We start from the raw sequence: 15639 nt of genomic DNA, 5'->3' as shown, positions 1-15639 counted from the left end.
CGGATAAGCACGGTGATTAATGTTAACGAGAGTTTTTGCGACTCGTAAAGTGTGTCGGCGACACGTAAACGCGCGCGATCCTTACGTCCCTTCCTTCCCCGCCCAGCCGAAGAAGGCTCTCCTTCTCCCCCGAGTCGTAGTGCCGCGGGGCTGGCAGCCCCCGCTCGGCGTATCGGCTCTGTAAATTTATCGAGGCGTTAAGGCGTTAATATTTGCCCGCCTCCTCGACGACCGGGGCCTTAAATCAATGGGAAATATTCCTAATTGGAATATGGAAAAAGTTGAGCAGAGCACGCTGCGACGACACGAGGAAGGGTAAGAGGGGACGCGCGAGCGGGTACACCCCGGGGGGGAGTCGTATTAAAGGATAAAAGAATATAAATTGTGCCGAGGGAACAGCGGCGAGCCGAGAAAAAACGGCGAGAAGTTTCCAATCGAGGCACGGGATCGCGCGGGACGTGTATTGAACTACAGATTGCACAGGAGTTATTAACGACGCGCGAAAGTTCGGCACTTTTCACTAAGGGTGACCCGATGCTAATTGCAAGGACCGCGGCTGTATTGGCGCGAGAACATGAACGCAAATCTACGGTGCCAGCTTCGCCGAAAGCACGCCGATCGGCAGTACAATTAATTAACATTTAATTAAAAAGAACGGACACGACGAATAAAGTACATGCTTAATTACTTTTGGCGCTTTTAATTACATTAGGATTCTTAAACAACACAAACTTTTCGGGCAGCTGCAATAAAATATACTTTAAAAATATTAATGGAGCACATGTTTACAAAGAGAGAAGACTGGATATGTGATTTTTGTGAAAGAAATAAATTTACAGAAATAGATACGCTGCACGAAATGTTGTTATATAATATAATCATACATGGCAATAATAAATAGGTACGCAACATAAGTTGCGTCATAAACTAGCGGAGCTCACGCAAAATTCTCTTCTACTTCTAAATTTTACAAGTGCAAATTGCTTTCATACTGTGTCAATATCAGGATGTTTCATCTACATATTCATAAAAAAGATATTCCCTGAGAATTGAGACAATTCCCTGACTTGTCAGACGTTTTCATTAAAATATTTAAGTAAAAATAAAATATTTTTCAAATTTTAAGTTTTATTAATTATTGCAATAGTATTTGTAAACTACTTACATATATTGAAAAATAATAGTGTCAGTATTTAATCAAAGATCTCTAAAAACTTACTGATTTGGATTAAAAATTTCCTGAGAACTCTATGCTTTCTTTTTTTCAGGTTTTTCCCAATAATGGACACCCTGAACATGTATGGCAAATGCATATAAAATATCTGAGGCTCGTGTTACATTATACAATGCGTGAAAAAGAGATATATACATTATATTATATACATAAATATATTAACGTAATTATACCAATATAATTATATATAGAAATTACATAAAATTTATATACATAAACGTATTGTTATGAAATAAGAAAGTAGCTTGCATTTGCAAAGACTATACTATATATAGCCTTAATTGGAACATAATGTTTCAAGTATAGAAATATTAATCATGACTATTTAAAATGTGACTTTAGGCTGCGTTGAGCCAATAAATTTATATACATATGCTTGCATTATACGTTCGTACGCACCGGAACCATAAGTAACTTGTTCTCTTTCTTTTCTTGTTTTTTTTTTATTTTAGACACACGTTTCAACGACGCCTTTTGTTTCATATACAAAATGTTACGACAATACTGGCAGCGCAGCGAAGAAGGCAGTTAGTGTGCTGCTAATATATCTAAATCGGCCGCATACAATGTATACATTTCATCTATATTAAACGTTATTTGTAATGAATGACTGTAGAAACCACTTGTGCAAAATATGATTAATCCTAACATATTTTTGACATATGGATTCCAAATTTGAATAAATTCCTCAAAAACGTCTTAATTGCTCGATAAGGCAAGGAACTATGGCCCCATCCACTTCGTTTTATAAAGAAAGTATTATAAAAAACAAAAATTCATAATAATGTAATAACATCTATCTAATTTTTCGATTAAATCTGTCAATATAATTTATAATAATATAACGAAGCTCTATGCACATATTAAAATATTCTTGAACTCACCTATATTTGCTTTATCTCGAAAGCGACAAACTGCAAAAATACAGAAAAATCGCCACATGCATTTACATATTTATAAATGCCAGCACCAATAAAGTTTTCAATATCGTTACAACCACTTTTTGGAGTTACGTTCACTTGTAGAAGAATTATCATGTAAAATATAATCGTTTGATATCTACAGACCGTTGTAAGTCATATTCTTATGATTTATACTCCTTCTCTTAAGTAATATCACACTGAAGACTTTCGTCATAACCGGATTTTGATCACATCCATGGATGTATCCTCATACTACATGATCGTATTCGGATATGACGTATAAAACAATAAATAGGCAGTCGCATTTTGAGATTTTACTTGACTCGGCGACACCTCTGTGACTGTTTGATCATCGTACTTGTACCATCTGCAAATATACATACATTATAACAATACCACAAAGTTATCTTAATTTTCTGATAAAAATTTTACTAGAAAATATAAATTAATATTAAAAATTTAAACTTAAAACAAAAAAAATTTAAGGAATTTTCCATTTACCAATATCACACGTACTTATTTTGAGTAGCGTTTTTGCAAAATGCCGTGTAGTGACCGCCATCCATTGTTCCAAAATGATTTGATATTGCATAAAGAGAGTAATTGTAATTACGAACACTGTTTGACATGATCGACTTAGTGTTTTCTATAACAAGATATGGCTTCAAATTGAATCCTGTAAGAGGAAAGTCGACGGCGGCATTGCTTTTTTCGAAAGATCCGCCGCTGTCGCCAAAACGGTTCAAGTGAATTACAACAACGGGTGCAAGTTTGACGAAATCGAATTTCTTTATCGCATCGCGTGGTGCCTGGCACTTAGGACACTTCCATCCGCTCACTTTCTGTCCCGTCACAAATTTCTCCATACAATCCTAAAATAATAAAATAAACCAATTAAATATAAGACATATACAATAGTTGCTACAGTGCATGCAATACATTTTGTAAACTTACGTTTAAAGTACAACGACTGGATGAAGATAAAGACATTGTTAAACTATTAAATGTCTCATATGTAGTACTCGCTTGCTTGCAAAATAAACATGTGATAGTGGATCTTAATTGTCCAAAGAATAAATCGGAAATAATAGATTTCTGAGAGTTCATTGCTTTGTCCCATTCTTTCTCCGCATTAGTCATTTCGATCAACATTTTCGTCTCCTACAAGCAAAAGATAATTTTAATATTTTTATATTTATTTTAATAATAAATTTCATGAAAATCTTCATAAATTTTCACCTTCTTAAGCTCATTATGCATCCAGTCTAAGAGAAATGTGAGAAATTCGTGAGAATCTTGTTGCTCGTAACTGTCAAATTGCTCTTTGTATTGTCCAACTGCAATCTACAACAATAATTATTAATAATAGTTGTATAAATTATAATTTATTTAAAAATAAAACAAAAAAAAACCTACCTTTAGGTCGTTAGGAGATATACTTTTATACTGGCCTCTCCACAACGCTTTAATTACTTGAGCAACTTCTTCTACTACTTGGCGTTGTGTCACTTTGTGGTTATTCGAGTTAAGATCGTCAGCATATGAGTTATCAGTAAAATATTTTGCTAAAGATGTCGTGTTACTTAGGCATTGAATAATGCTGTTCATATAACAAGAATTTCCCAAATTCTTTAGGCCAGTTATGCCCGGATACTGCAAATACAAAAAAACTATTTTTACACTGATATATATTACATTATTAATCTATACATTTGTACTATATATACACAATATGCACACGCATCCATCCATCGCATGTTATAAGTACAAATACATTAATCAAAATTTTTCTTTGAATAATTTTAATATTTAAACATTATTTAACTTAACTCGTATTACGTAATACTTTATTTTAATCTTAAACTTTGCTTAAACATTTCTATTTAAAATGTTTAATAAATTTTTTGTATATAATGTTAAAATTAGAAATTTTATATAATTTTTTTTAATAAAAAAAAATTGCTAAAACAATTCTTTGTTACACAAATTGAATGAAATTTGCAGTTGCAGAACTTCGTAATTTACTAATATAATTAAACAGATTTATTGATCTATTTACATCAACATGTGATGGTCAATCAAACCTTATAACGTACTTATTTTGACGTATTATACATTGACTTAAAGATTAAAATGCCATTCGCTACTTTTTATTAAATAGAATTTATTAATAAATAATTTCTTAATATATGACACTAAACGATTTTATTAAGAATTTGTAGAGAAATTTAATTTAACGTTCAGTAAATATTAGAATTACGTTAGTTTCGTATAATAAAAACTTTATAATTCAAGAAAGATATTCAAGAGATACATTAATTTAATTAATTACAATACTCTTTAGCAAATCCAGAAATGAACAATAATTTTACTATTCATTACCTTTTTAAAATAATTAAGCAGTTGCAACGGAATAAATTTTCTGTGAAGATACACCATTGTCTATAATTTTTTATAACTTCAACGAAAAATAATTTTATCATTTTGTGCCCACGCACATAGTTAACTGTATCGTGCATCAAATTATGATTAAATATTATATTGTTATTGTAAGCAAGGCGTGAATAAAATTTGCAAATAACAAATATGAGCTACACATTTGCCAATTCAATTAATTCCATAAGACAAAATGTAGAGAAAAAATCCAAAGCATTAATATAAGTAAAATAAATTATTACTTCGACGCTAATTGTAAGTATAAAAAAAATTTTTTAAGTGGAGTTAATCACTTTGGCTTCTGAACGGCTCATATATTAATATAAATACATTAACAATCTCACATACACACACTCAGCTACACTTTATGGATGTCCTAAGATAATTAATATTTCAATATAATAAGCTTTCAAGTTTAAGAAATAATTTTTAATAGCATAAAAAAAAATAAAAAAATATCACGAACACTTTCGAGAGAAAACACCTCCGACAGGTGATTTCCCGATCTGGCAAATGTTGCTTGGACACTACGCGTGCTTGCCGTAGCACTAATCATCAGAAGTTTGTCTGTGAATTGGATTGAGAAACCCCACGTGTGTCAAGTCACTCCACGCGTACACGTGCGAGTACATTCATTTTTTATACGATATAATTATACTGCACGCGACACGTGTTTTACGTTTCCTCGGGACAGAAACCTTTAGAAACATATCAACTGACCTAATAATTTTCTTTTCTTCTAAAATTGCGCATCTAGAATTTTAGATAATTTTTATTTATTTATTAATATTTAAATTTTCCCAAATATCATGTCTAATATAAAATTATCTGCATAAAATTCTATATAATTATGCTTAAGCTCTTAAAATAATAAATTTTATTTGTTAGTATGCCAATATCGCTCGCAATTCAATACACGAGATATGTGCTAAGCATTGCATGAAATGGAAGACTGAGAACCCAATACCATAAGCATTTTTAATCAAAACACGGACGTTCATCTCCAATATCGCGAAAACGAATGTAATGAAAGCAAAAGCTATGACATATTCATATGTACGATCGTATTAGCAATTTTGCCGAAAAGCGCCCGTACAATCTTGTCCGAATAAGTACTTACAACAGTGCCGTGAATAGGAGTCATTCGTTCCTCCCGATTTCCCCAACTAAGAAGAGACACTTTGATGTTCTCATTCCCAATTCCCAATCCATTTTGATTGCGCGGCGAAATATGTGGCTTAGAAGTTCTATCTATCTGAGGTGCTTTACGTTCTCCCAACTAATAAAAATGTCATTATGCGATTGCTATTTTAAGTACATAAACAAAAGAAAACGGATTAATTGTAAAATTGTAGCGCGGGATTCTTTGTACCTGGAATAGATTTGGAGTTGAATAAGAACGCTCCAAGTTAGTGTTCATGGACGAACCATCCGTCTTCAAGGGTTCCTTGAAAACATCACTGTCATTCTGCTTCATTAGCTCCTTGTGTTCTCTTTGTAAGAAATCTCTATAACCACACAACGTAATATAAATTAAAGCCAAAAATTAATTTTAATACAAAATATAATATTGATTTTTGTTAATACGTTGATTGCTAATTAATTTGTAACCAATAATTTATTGACAAACGTCAAGTCCATTAAATTTTCTATAAATATAAAAAAAGCATTAAAATAATCTCAAAAATAATATAATGTTAACATGTAAATGGCATTTAAAATATAAATTTTCAGTTTTATAATGTTAATAAGACATGTGCACATATTTACTCTTGTAGCTTTTTTCTTTTGGTTTCAATTTCTTTTATACCGTTGTTTAGAGAGAAGAGCTGTAATTCATATGTTTTCTTCTCATTGTCTTCATTAGCATTATACTTGATTGTATCAGCTTCTTCTAAATATGCTTTATACTCATTCTCGACTTTAAGGTACATTTTGTGCTGTAACACAAAATAATAAAAATATTTAATTTATTGTAATTTATGGTGTAGTAATCAATAAGTCGAAACAAATTATCAAAAAGAAACATGTACCATATCTTCCAATTTAACTTTTAGAGATTTTATTTCTGTTCGTAAATATTTTTCATCACTGGCACTGTACTTATCTTCATGTTGCGAATAAAGTTCATACTCTTGGTGAAACAATTCTTGGGCAAGCTTCGCTTTTGATTTTGCCAGTTCAGTCAATTCTTTCATAAATCTTAACACTTCCTTACATCGTGGATCAGACGTCTTCAAGATAGTTGGTTTGCTACTGCGATCAATCATAGGTTTTATATTTACTTCATTTTGGAACTCTTTATTCAATATTTTACGTGAATTTAATTGCGTTGGACTTTCTGGATACTCTAATCGTTGATCGATCACACTGTCCCCCCATAATGGCCGTTTGTCATCATCCGATATCGTTACATGAGTAACAAAATTCTTAGATTTGTTTGGAGAAACAGTAACATTGCTGTTTGATTTTGTATGCCTGAACTTTGCTGATTTATTATCACAATGATCCATTTCTATGTTAATGTTTTTATTATTTAATTTATTTTTTCTTTGTTGCTCTTCGTTCACGGCCTCATCTTCGTCGTCAGAGTATACCCATTCTGGATATTCGAATGTCTTCAATATCTCGTCTTCGATATTGTTAAATTCGGGCACTTTAATACTGGGATTTGTTGTGAATGCAGGATATCGTTCGAACCATTCTTGATACCCTCCATTTAAAATCTTTATCTTATTATGTTTTATACCAGGATCCCATTCCTCAAAAATATTTTTCAATAGATTAACATGAGCAGATTTTGCCAGAGTTTCTTGTGTAGCATTCCAATCTAACAAAACTAAAATATCTATGTCCTGTGATGATCGATTAATATACAATTCACGTGCCTGAGACCTTTTTGGAAAACACTTTTCAAAATGAGAACCCAGCAACCTACAAAATTCACCATTTAAAATTAATAAATTATAAATAAAATAACACAATTCCAAGATAAAACTTTAAAACGTTGTAAAAGAACATTTCACTTACCCTCTTTTAATTTCTGATTGTGGAATGTTAATACATCTATCAGACAATATTGTGGAATCCTCAAAATGGGTCTTTGGCCTAGTATCAATGATCAGATATCTGATACCTATCTTTTGTATTAAATAATATAAATGCTCACATGATATAAATTTATCGCTATCGCTACACAGATTTATGTATAAGGGATCTTCAGTAGGTATTTCTGGCAATTTCAATCCAATGTCGCTATTCTGAGCATCTGTGTTTACCTCCACATCCATTGCTTCCACTGTATTGTTTTGCTTCTTGGATTTATGCTCATAGCGTACTTCTAACTTTTGCCTCATGTCTGCAAGTATGTTTTTCACTTCATTTATCTAGAATACAAACATTTATGTATTCCAACATTTATATAATAAATCAGGCTAGTTATTTCAGAAATGTTACTTCTTACCTCGTCAATAGTTACTTTTGCAGCATTGATTAACTTGCCGTCTTTGTTATGAGTTCTCTTCAGCCACTCTACCATGTCTAGCCATCTTTTCAACATGATGAATGCTTCCTCGTCGTCCCCTTGTTTCTTCTTCACATCAGACTTCTGTCGCATCGCAGCTAACCTCTGGTCCACCGAGCGTGGATCTTTGTCTGCAAGATTGATCTTGGCTTTTTGCACAAGATCATTGATGCAGGTAAAGTTCAACTTTGACACGTCGGACATGCTGCCGGACCTAGTGGCTCTGGATTATCGACGCGAGATCGGGGATCCGTTTAGCATCCGGAACTATACGCGTCGCAGCTCACTGATAATCAAAGAACCCGAATTAATTGCCTAATCTACTTAGGACCGCGAGACATAGCGGCTCGTGACGACTCGTATAGAGGCGCGTGTCGCGGTCTCGGCGTCGACGGAGGCACGACGAAGGATGCTTATCGATCACGGGCGCGTCTTCGTCACGTCATCGGAGGAAGCCTCTCCGTGACGTTTGATAACAGACGAACTCTTGCCCTCGAATAAATTCACATTTCAGAGTACCTGGAGTGGACCTGGACTACTTGAAGTACCTCACCACGATATTGTCCTTCGGTAATTCCGTGGTTACGCGTGCGATAAAGTATTGTAGATGTCAGCTGCTCGATCGAGAAATCCAGGAATGCAGCCAGGAAGAGAACAAATAATTTATGACCTTTATGACTGTTGAGGTTTTTCGTTGGACCTGGCCTGTTTAACCACGATGCGATCAGTCGTTCGATAAGCTTTTAATTACAACGAAATCCGCTACGAGCCAGCACTGGTACTACTTCGGTCAAGATCGCCATTAGTCGTCACCACCATGGTGTGACCAATATGGTGGGGGATGGTGAGAGTAGCAGTGCGGCGCGCTCTCTTCAGACCTTGGTAACCGGCGCTCTGTGGCACATGTACTGCGCGCTTTGTGTGAGATTCAACGCATATCACGGTAAGGTCGCGTACGCTAGCCGTCGTCGTCGAAGCAAATGCTATACCTGCCATCCAGTCTACAACATCCAGCTACTTTTCTTTTCCTATCTTGCGTTTAAGGCAGGCCCCCCGCCACGATGCCACACAGATGAATCCAGTAGCGAGGGCCGGGACGAAACACATGACACTCAAGATGCATAAAGTGTTACCCACACATGTATTGGTAAAGGTAGATGCCCGCTACATCTGCGTCCGACGGAGACAGAAACTTTACCCCGCGACCGCGCCGCACCTTCAACGCCGAATCGTGATCTAAAAGATTGAAAGGAACAACGAAGCCTAAAGATGCATCATGCCTCGCATTACTCGACCGAGTCGAAGCCTCTGGATGCTGACAATGATTCGAGTTAGTAAGTCTTATGTTCTTTTGTAATCAAATTGTTGCGTGTTTACATTCTTTGTTTTGACGATTTTTAAGTCTTGAGCTTTTACGCTCCCTCGATTCTCTGCATTCGTCTTGTATTTAATATTCCGTGGTTCGTTTGTGCGTATATACGTATCGCAAATTCCGCGTACTTTATTCGCTACAATAGGTCGCGCGCATCCTAGTGGCCCCTTTCACGTGATGCGTTCCTAGCGCGCAGACGAGTCGCAGGACTGGCCGGTCCGCGGGCGTGGGAGCTCGGCGGGGGTTCGTGGCGCGCGACACGGTTAGTAGAACAGCACTGGGGGTGAGTCGAGATACGCGGGACGGCTAGTAGTCGCGGAACTTTTGGGACAGGGCGCGACGGGGGTAGGTAGGCCGAAGTGATAGCCGGTCGGCGCAAGTCCAACGGTGAAGCAGCGGGGGTGAGGGGCGTATCGCGGCCTGGCGAAGCCCAGTCGAGTCCCGTGAGTCCGGGCAAGCACTGCTATCGAGTAGGTGGCATCGTGAGGTGGTGGTGGTGGTGGAGGTGGTGGTGTTAGGCGTCGTCCGGGGCCGAGGAGCGAGAAAGAGAGAGAGAGAGAGAAAGAGAACCCTCCGAAAGAGAGAACCGCCATCGAGCACCGCTGCCGCCGCCACCGTCGTCGTCGTCGTCGTCTCGCGGTCGCGACCGTTGCCGTTGTTTTCGTCGCCTTCGTGTTTAACGTCGCCGTCGTGCTGCCGCCGTCGCGCTCTCGGTAAAAGCCCAGCCCCGAAGAGCGAAGTAAACAGCCTCCTTCATCTCCCTCGCACCGCGTAAAGAGCAAAGTGGATGTAAAACGAACGGGAGAGAGAACGGTCAGTTAACGTAAGCGGATGACTGAGTGAAAGAAATGGAGAGAAAGAGAGAGAGAGAGAGAGAGTGAGTGTATGCGTGAATGGGAGAGATGAGGAAAATGCAGGGTGATTGCGAGTCAAGAGAAGGAGAGAATTGAACGTTCTTAGAAGCGGTAAAGAAGTAAAGAAGTACCGGTCTTGCTTGTTGTCGGGGTAGGGGAGGGGAAGGGGGGAGGGAAGGGACGCGCCTACCGGTCGTGTAGCGCGCCAAGTCTTGTCGAAACCGACCGAAGCCTCGCCGGCGACGAAGATGACAGACGTGGAAGTACGAGAACGCGACGGAGGAGAAGGAGGTGTAGGAGGAGAGGCGACGGCAACGAGAGCTGACACTCTGATCGCCATTTTAGCGGCGAGGAACGGCTGCGGAGGATACGCACGTCGAGGCCGGTGCGTGCCGACGACGCAGCGGATGCGCTTCGCCTGGCCGTGATCGCCCTCGTCGTGCGTCGAGTACTCGCGAGTGCCCCGAGCGACTCTCTCCTCCCACCCCTCCGCCCTCCTCTTCCGGGATGATAAACGCGCGTTAAGTCGAGACCCTCGAAACCTGCGGGAAGCGCGTAACCACGCGCAAACGCGCACGTGTCCGTCACGATAATGCTCGCGATTCTTTCTGGGGACTGTTAAGCCGCCGTTAAATTTATAGGTACGTGTGCGGGAGAAACGTTACCGCGCTCACCGTTTGTAATCCGTCGCTCGCGTAAATTCACCAGGTCGGTTTATCCGGCGAGATTGACACAGAGCAATTATTCAATTGTCGAATTATTTTGATTCACGCCGCGAGAACAGTCTTGATTGACGAAAGTGTTTTTTTATTGGCGGACGGTTTTTCTAAAGGCGACTAACAATAAGAGAATTAATTTACTGAAGGAAATAGAAATTAAATAATTATAGTTCAATTTAATGTAATTTATTTATTTATTTTTTTTTTACAATTTGGTCAGTACTGTGTTATATTGATATTATTTTAATTTTCTGTTGGTAATTTTTCTTTTCGTCATTTTAGGTTTAGAGCGACGTCGCATGGAGAAACAAGTGAATGGACAAACGCGATGATCGCACGAACGAGTGAGCGAAAGAGAAGAGGAGAAAGCTAGTGTGCCGGAGGGAGAGCGCGCGCGAGGGAGAAATAGGGAGAGTGCTGCGAAAGAAGCCCGGCGCCATACTAGCTCCCCGTGGTTTCGCGACACGCACGCCGGGAAGCGTGGTCAGTGAGCGAGCCAGGCCGACGCTTTTCACGGGGCTGATCGCCGAAACGCGAGGCAACCTGATCGATCGCGCTTTTCGAATGCCTTTCCAGATGCCAACGCGGCGACATCTGTTCCCACGACGGATCGTCGTTTCGCGCGTCGTCGCCGCCACGCACCTGGCCGCGGATCACCCGGAAATCAGCGATCACTGGTCCACCGAGGAGGAGACTCGTCCCCCGCGGCGCACGTGAAGAGGACCGAGAGCGAAAACGCGGCCGACAGCCGCGTGCGCGATGATTCTGCGCTGCTCGGGCCTACACTCTACACCCTGCACCCATGCACCGTGAGCGAGCCGAGTGAGACGAGACAGAGCCAGGCGAGTTGTTCACGCGTGCGACGCGCGTGCGTGTGCCGAGGCTGATACGGATTGTTTGACGGTAAAAAGAAAAGAAGAAAAGGAAATCGAGCCGCGACGCTAGGCCCCGCGGCGTTAAGTTCTTCGTGGTGATCGAGTGTTTCCAACGTATAGTGCGTTCAGAAAAAGAGGAGAGGAACGAACGAGAGAGACAGAGGAAGAGAGAAATCTAGTTCCGGAACCGCGAGTGTGCACTGGATTCACGAGACGACCCGGAATAACGATATAACAGCGAACTCGCCGGCCGCGTGTGAGTGTGCTCGTCGCTTCAAACACGAGGATTGTGTCAGGAACGGCGTGGTCCAAGTGACGTCGGGGGGGGCGCGTTCATCCGACTTTGCCCCCCCGTCCCCTGCGCCCGTGATCGTCCACCCTTGGAGGTCCGCCACGGAGGGAATCGCTCGTCGACTTTGCTGTGCTGCGGTCTAGGTAAGTCTCAAAGATATTTTTTAAACTCTCTTGTCCGTTGGCTTACAAACATCGGAAGCACTTTATCTTCGAGTACTCACACTCGGTATACATGTGTATTGCGACGGTCAAAACGAAATAATAACCAATAATTTGCTTTATACATTTCGAAATATGCAAGTTGTACGATTAAGCCGATTGGGAAAATGGAAATGATAATGGGAATATTTTATGTAAAACTTCAATAAGTATTTCATTAAGTAACTTTACTCGTCGCGAAGTGAAACGCCGAAAAATCACCGGCCGGTGGTTTACGATCGCTTTCGCAATTACCTCGAGATTTATTTGTTTGTCGCTTCCGCCGTCGGGAGCGAAAGAGCAAGCGCGCAATAAACGAGCTGAGCGCCTCCGCTGCTCGCTCGCGATCCGCGCCGTTCGGTCCGCGGCGTGTTGCTTCGATCGACGAGGACGCGTGCATCGCAAGGTAGCGTCGGCGCGCACCGGTTCGACGGAATTCCATTGAAGTCGAAGCTTTCCCCGCGCGCGGCCGCCTCCGTAAAAACGCGTGAGAACGCGTCGTCGCGCCGCCGCTTTTGCCGAGCGCCGGGAATATCACGGAGAAACTCGGTATCGCGAAGTCGTTGGCCAAGCGTCGCATTTCGCAACGGCGACGTCCTCGCTCGCAGGAAGGCCGTTTCGCTCGCGGAGAGAGACCGCCTTCGCTCGGTGCCGATCGCGACGAGCTCGCGGACGAGGCAAAAAAAAAAAAAACGCTAAACGTTTCGAGGAAGTGAGCGTCGCGAAAAGACGATCGTGTTTTTTTCCAGCCTGCGCGGAGAAAAACAAGAAGGTAGTTTTTCACGTAAGACAAAACACAAGCGTTATTATTCCCGTCTTTCTTCGGCGTTTGTTCACCGACGAAGATAGAGCGACGTTGCGCGCAGAAATAACCCGCGGGTTCGGTGTGAGTAGATAACGGTCGAAGTTGGCCCCGAATCGATGTTGTTATTCTCATATATTTATACATTTGAGTCGATTTCTTTTAAACTGAGAAAAACTGGCGCTATACGAAATGAAATAAAATTTTAAAAGCTAATTCTCTTAAACCAAGCGCAAGCTGAAGCAACGACAAATGTTTTCTTCGCGCGCGAGAGGAAGATTCTTGATTCGAGAGTGGGTTTTTTTTATTCGCGTACCGTCGCGAGTCCCGCGGTCGGAAACGAGAGCAAGAAGATAACGAGCAGCCTTCGTGCCAGACGGTACGCGAGAACGCGTCGCGACTTCTCTCGCGGTCACGCGACACCCCTCGAGGAGGCACGAAGGCGACGGCAGGGGCAGCGTGGTAGCCGCCAGCAGCGCAACGCTCGGGGACGCTCGAAACGCAGTCGTATCTGCTCGGCCACGCTCGAACCAGCTCGGTCGCGCCCGACCGTCTCCGGTCGTCTTCGTCCGTCTACGGCTCGCCTAACTCGCAGCTCTTCGCCTCCGCGGGTCAGTACGCTGCAGTCCGGGTCAGTTTGTCGAACGATCGTCGTCCCGTGCGGCAGGACGCGTGCGCGAGTGCCGTCGAGTAGTGATTACGTGAGAAAGCGAGTGCGGAGAAGTTCGATAGTTGGTTCGGTGGCTAGCGTGCCTGAACCGTGCGTCCGCGCGTCGCCTTGGGAAACAAGTGCATAGTGAGTAAGCGATTCCACCGGCCGGATATCAGAGCTTCGCAAGCGTACCTAGGGATAATGTACAGGCGTGTCGGTGCGAGGGCCGCCGTCGAAGTTCCACGGAGAGAACCGAGATCCGCCGACGGGCGCCAGCACGCGTGACAGGTAGGACTTAACCTCCATCATGGTGTCTCTTGCGCGCGGCCGAAAATTCCCGTCCGGCTTCGACCGCTTCGCGTAGGCGTGGTTTTTTTTTTTCTTCTTTTTTTCTCCCGACGGATCTCGGTATGCGAGACCCTCCGCTGCGAGAGCGAGAAACGAAATAAAAATATCGACCCGGCGCAATAACTTTTAATCGATCGATGTCGTCCAAAGTGTATTAAACGCGGGATTCTCATGAAAGCGCGTTCGGCGTTTGCGGCATCGATGCCCTCCGCCCTTTCGTTCCCCGTCTCAATCCCCGCATATCAATACGGTTAACATAAGATATTGCAGAGATCTTTGTCTTTGAGCTTCAGGCATTTTCTGGTCGAGCGTTTTCTCGCAATTGAAACGTGATATTAATAATCAAGTTACACGTCTCGAGGATCAAACTTTCTGATGATCGATTAAGTAAGATTCTGCATCTTCGTTCGAGTGCAAATTAATTTTAGCTGTTGAAATATTTAATTCTTTGCGCTTAAAGAAAATCACAAATGAAAAAAAATAGAATAATTCAGGCGCGTTATTTTATTTTCTATATTTAAGATGACGCTTAAAACAATAGATTCTATCGTCAAGTTGGAAGAATACTCGTAACTTGTAACGCAAGTTTTTGATAAGTATCATAATTATTATGCGGTGGCTTGCGTTATAATGTACCGCGTTATTTTTGCGGAAGATATTTTTCGTCATCGGTTATAATTATGTGACGGAAATCATGCTTGACTTCGACGGCTCGTACGTTCGCCAAGTCCGAAAGACTTGATTATCGGTTTTATTTATATTAATTGTAGAAAATTAAAAATTAACGCGAAGAATTAATTATTAGCAAGCGTTGTCTTTTCTCTCTTTCATGCGAACATTTTGGTTGTTTTTAGTGCAACTACTCAGAGTGCTTTCAACGCACGTTGCGCGTTATTATGCCCGATTGTTATCACGCGTTCTCCGCAATAATTGTTCCGTGTCGTTGCACTAATTGCACCTTTCCCTTCGATCGAAAGTAGATTACGTTGCATGCAAGAGGTGCTCTCACCTTGAGTCCAAGGAGGTAATCATTACAATTACGATGTGAATACTGTCTCTTACGTATAATGATGCCATGAACAATACTGCGTTGCTGCAGTTTAATATTTTCATAAGAAAGTACAAATTAAAACTGAAGAAATTTAACACGTTACATAAAATATATTTTCTTTTAAACTACTTTATCTTATTTTACTTCAAAGAAATGTATAAACGAAGAAGATATTTCTTAAGCGTGTGGGGTTTTTAAAATTTGATAAATTTAATTTGTTACATTTCTATGCGGCTCAAGGGCGTTTTAATATGCTAACCTAATCATCAATTTTGCCTGTTGCAGATTTGAGAAAGCTGAAGGAAGAAGTTACCTCCGTCACAATCGCCGGACACCGCAGAAGAGGAGGGGGTGGGGG

The 15639-nt window shown here is 41.0% G+C and overlaps 1 protein-coding gene and 1 long non-coding RNA gene across 7 annotated transcripts; one reads left to right on the top strand and one right to left on the bottom strand.

Annotated features, from left to right (window-relative positions):
- Positions 1-846: 846 nt before the first annotated feature.
- Positions 847-8784, bottom strand: LOC139108674 (ubiquitin carboxyl-terminal hydrolase 8). 3 transcript variants are annotated; one of them, XM_070667163.1, is made up of 12 exons: positions 8636-8784; positions 8057-8402; positions 7624-7979; positions 6627-7527; positions 6364-6533; positions 5966-6101; positions 5714-5872; positions 3574-3810; positions 3397-3501; positions 3112-3318; positions 2674-3029; positions 847-2524 (listed from the first exon to the last, which is right to left on the bottom strand). In XM_070667163.1, the coding sequence occupies exons 2-12, from the start codon at positions 8318-8320 to the stop codon at positions 2410-2412; spliced, it is 3006 nt and encodes a 1001-aa protein (XP_070523264.1). In that variant the 5' UTR covers positions 8321-8402; positions 8636-8784; the 3' UTR covers positions 847-2409. The 3 variants fall into 3 exon arrangements, with proteins under 3 accessions (XP_070523264.1, XP_070523266.1, XP_070523265.1); XM_070667165.1 differs by lacking the exon at positions 8636-8784 and having other exon boundaries at positions 7624-7951; positions 8057-8171; XM_070667164.1 differs by lacking the exon at positions 5714-5872 and having other exon boundaries at positions 8057-8738.
- A 160-nt stretch (positions 8785-8944) lies between these two features.
- LOC139108685 (uncharacterized) lies at positions 8945-15639 on the top strand. 4 transcript variants are annotated; one of them, XR_011546704.1, is made up of 4 exons: positions 8945-9059; positions 9165-9446; positions 11344-12371; positions 15567-15639. It is a non-coding gene; the product is annotated as an uncharacterized lncRNA (long non-coding RNA). The 4 variants fall into 4 exon arrangements; XR_011546706.1 differs by lacking the exon at positions 15567-15639 and having other exon boundaries at positions 8967-9059; positions 9161-9446; positions 11344-13098; XR_011546703.1 differs by lacking the exon at positions 15567-15639 and having other exon boundaries at positions 8968-9059; positions 11344-13098.

Source organism: Cardiocondyla obscurior, linkage group LG15, assembly GCF_019399895.1.
Source record: "Cardiocondyla obscurior isolate alpha-2009 linkage group LG15, Cobs3.1, whole genome shotgun sequence".
Classification (NCBI taxonomy): Eukaryota; Metazoa; Arthropoda; class Insecta; order Hymenoptera; family Formicidae; genus Cardiocondyla; species Cardiocondyla obscurior.
This window is presented reverse-complemented; position numbering and strand designations above follow the sequence as displayed.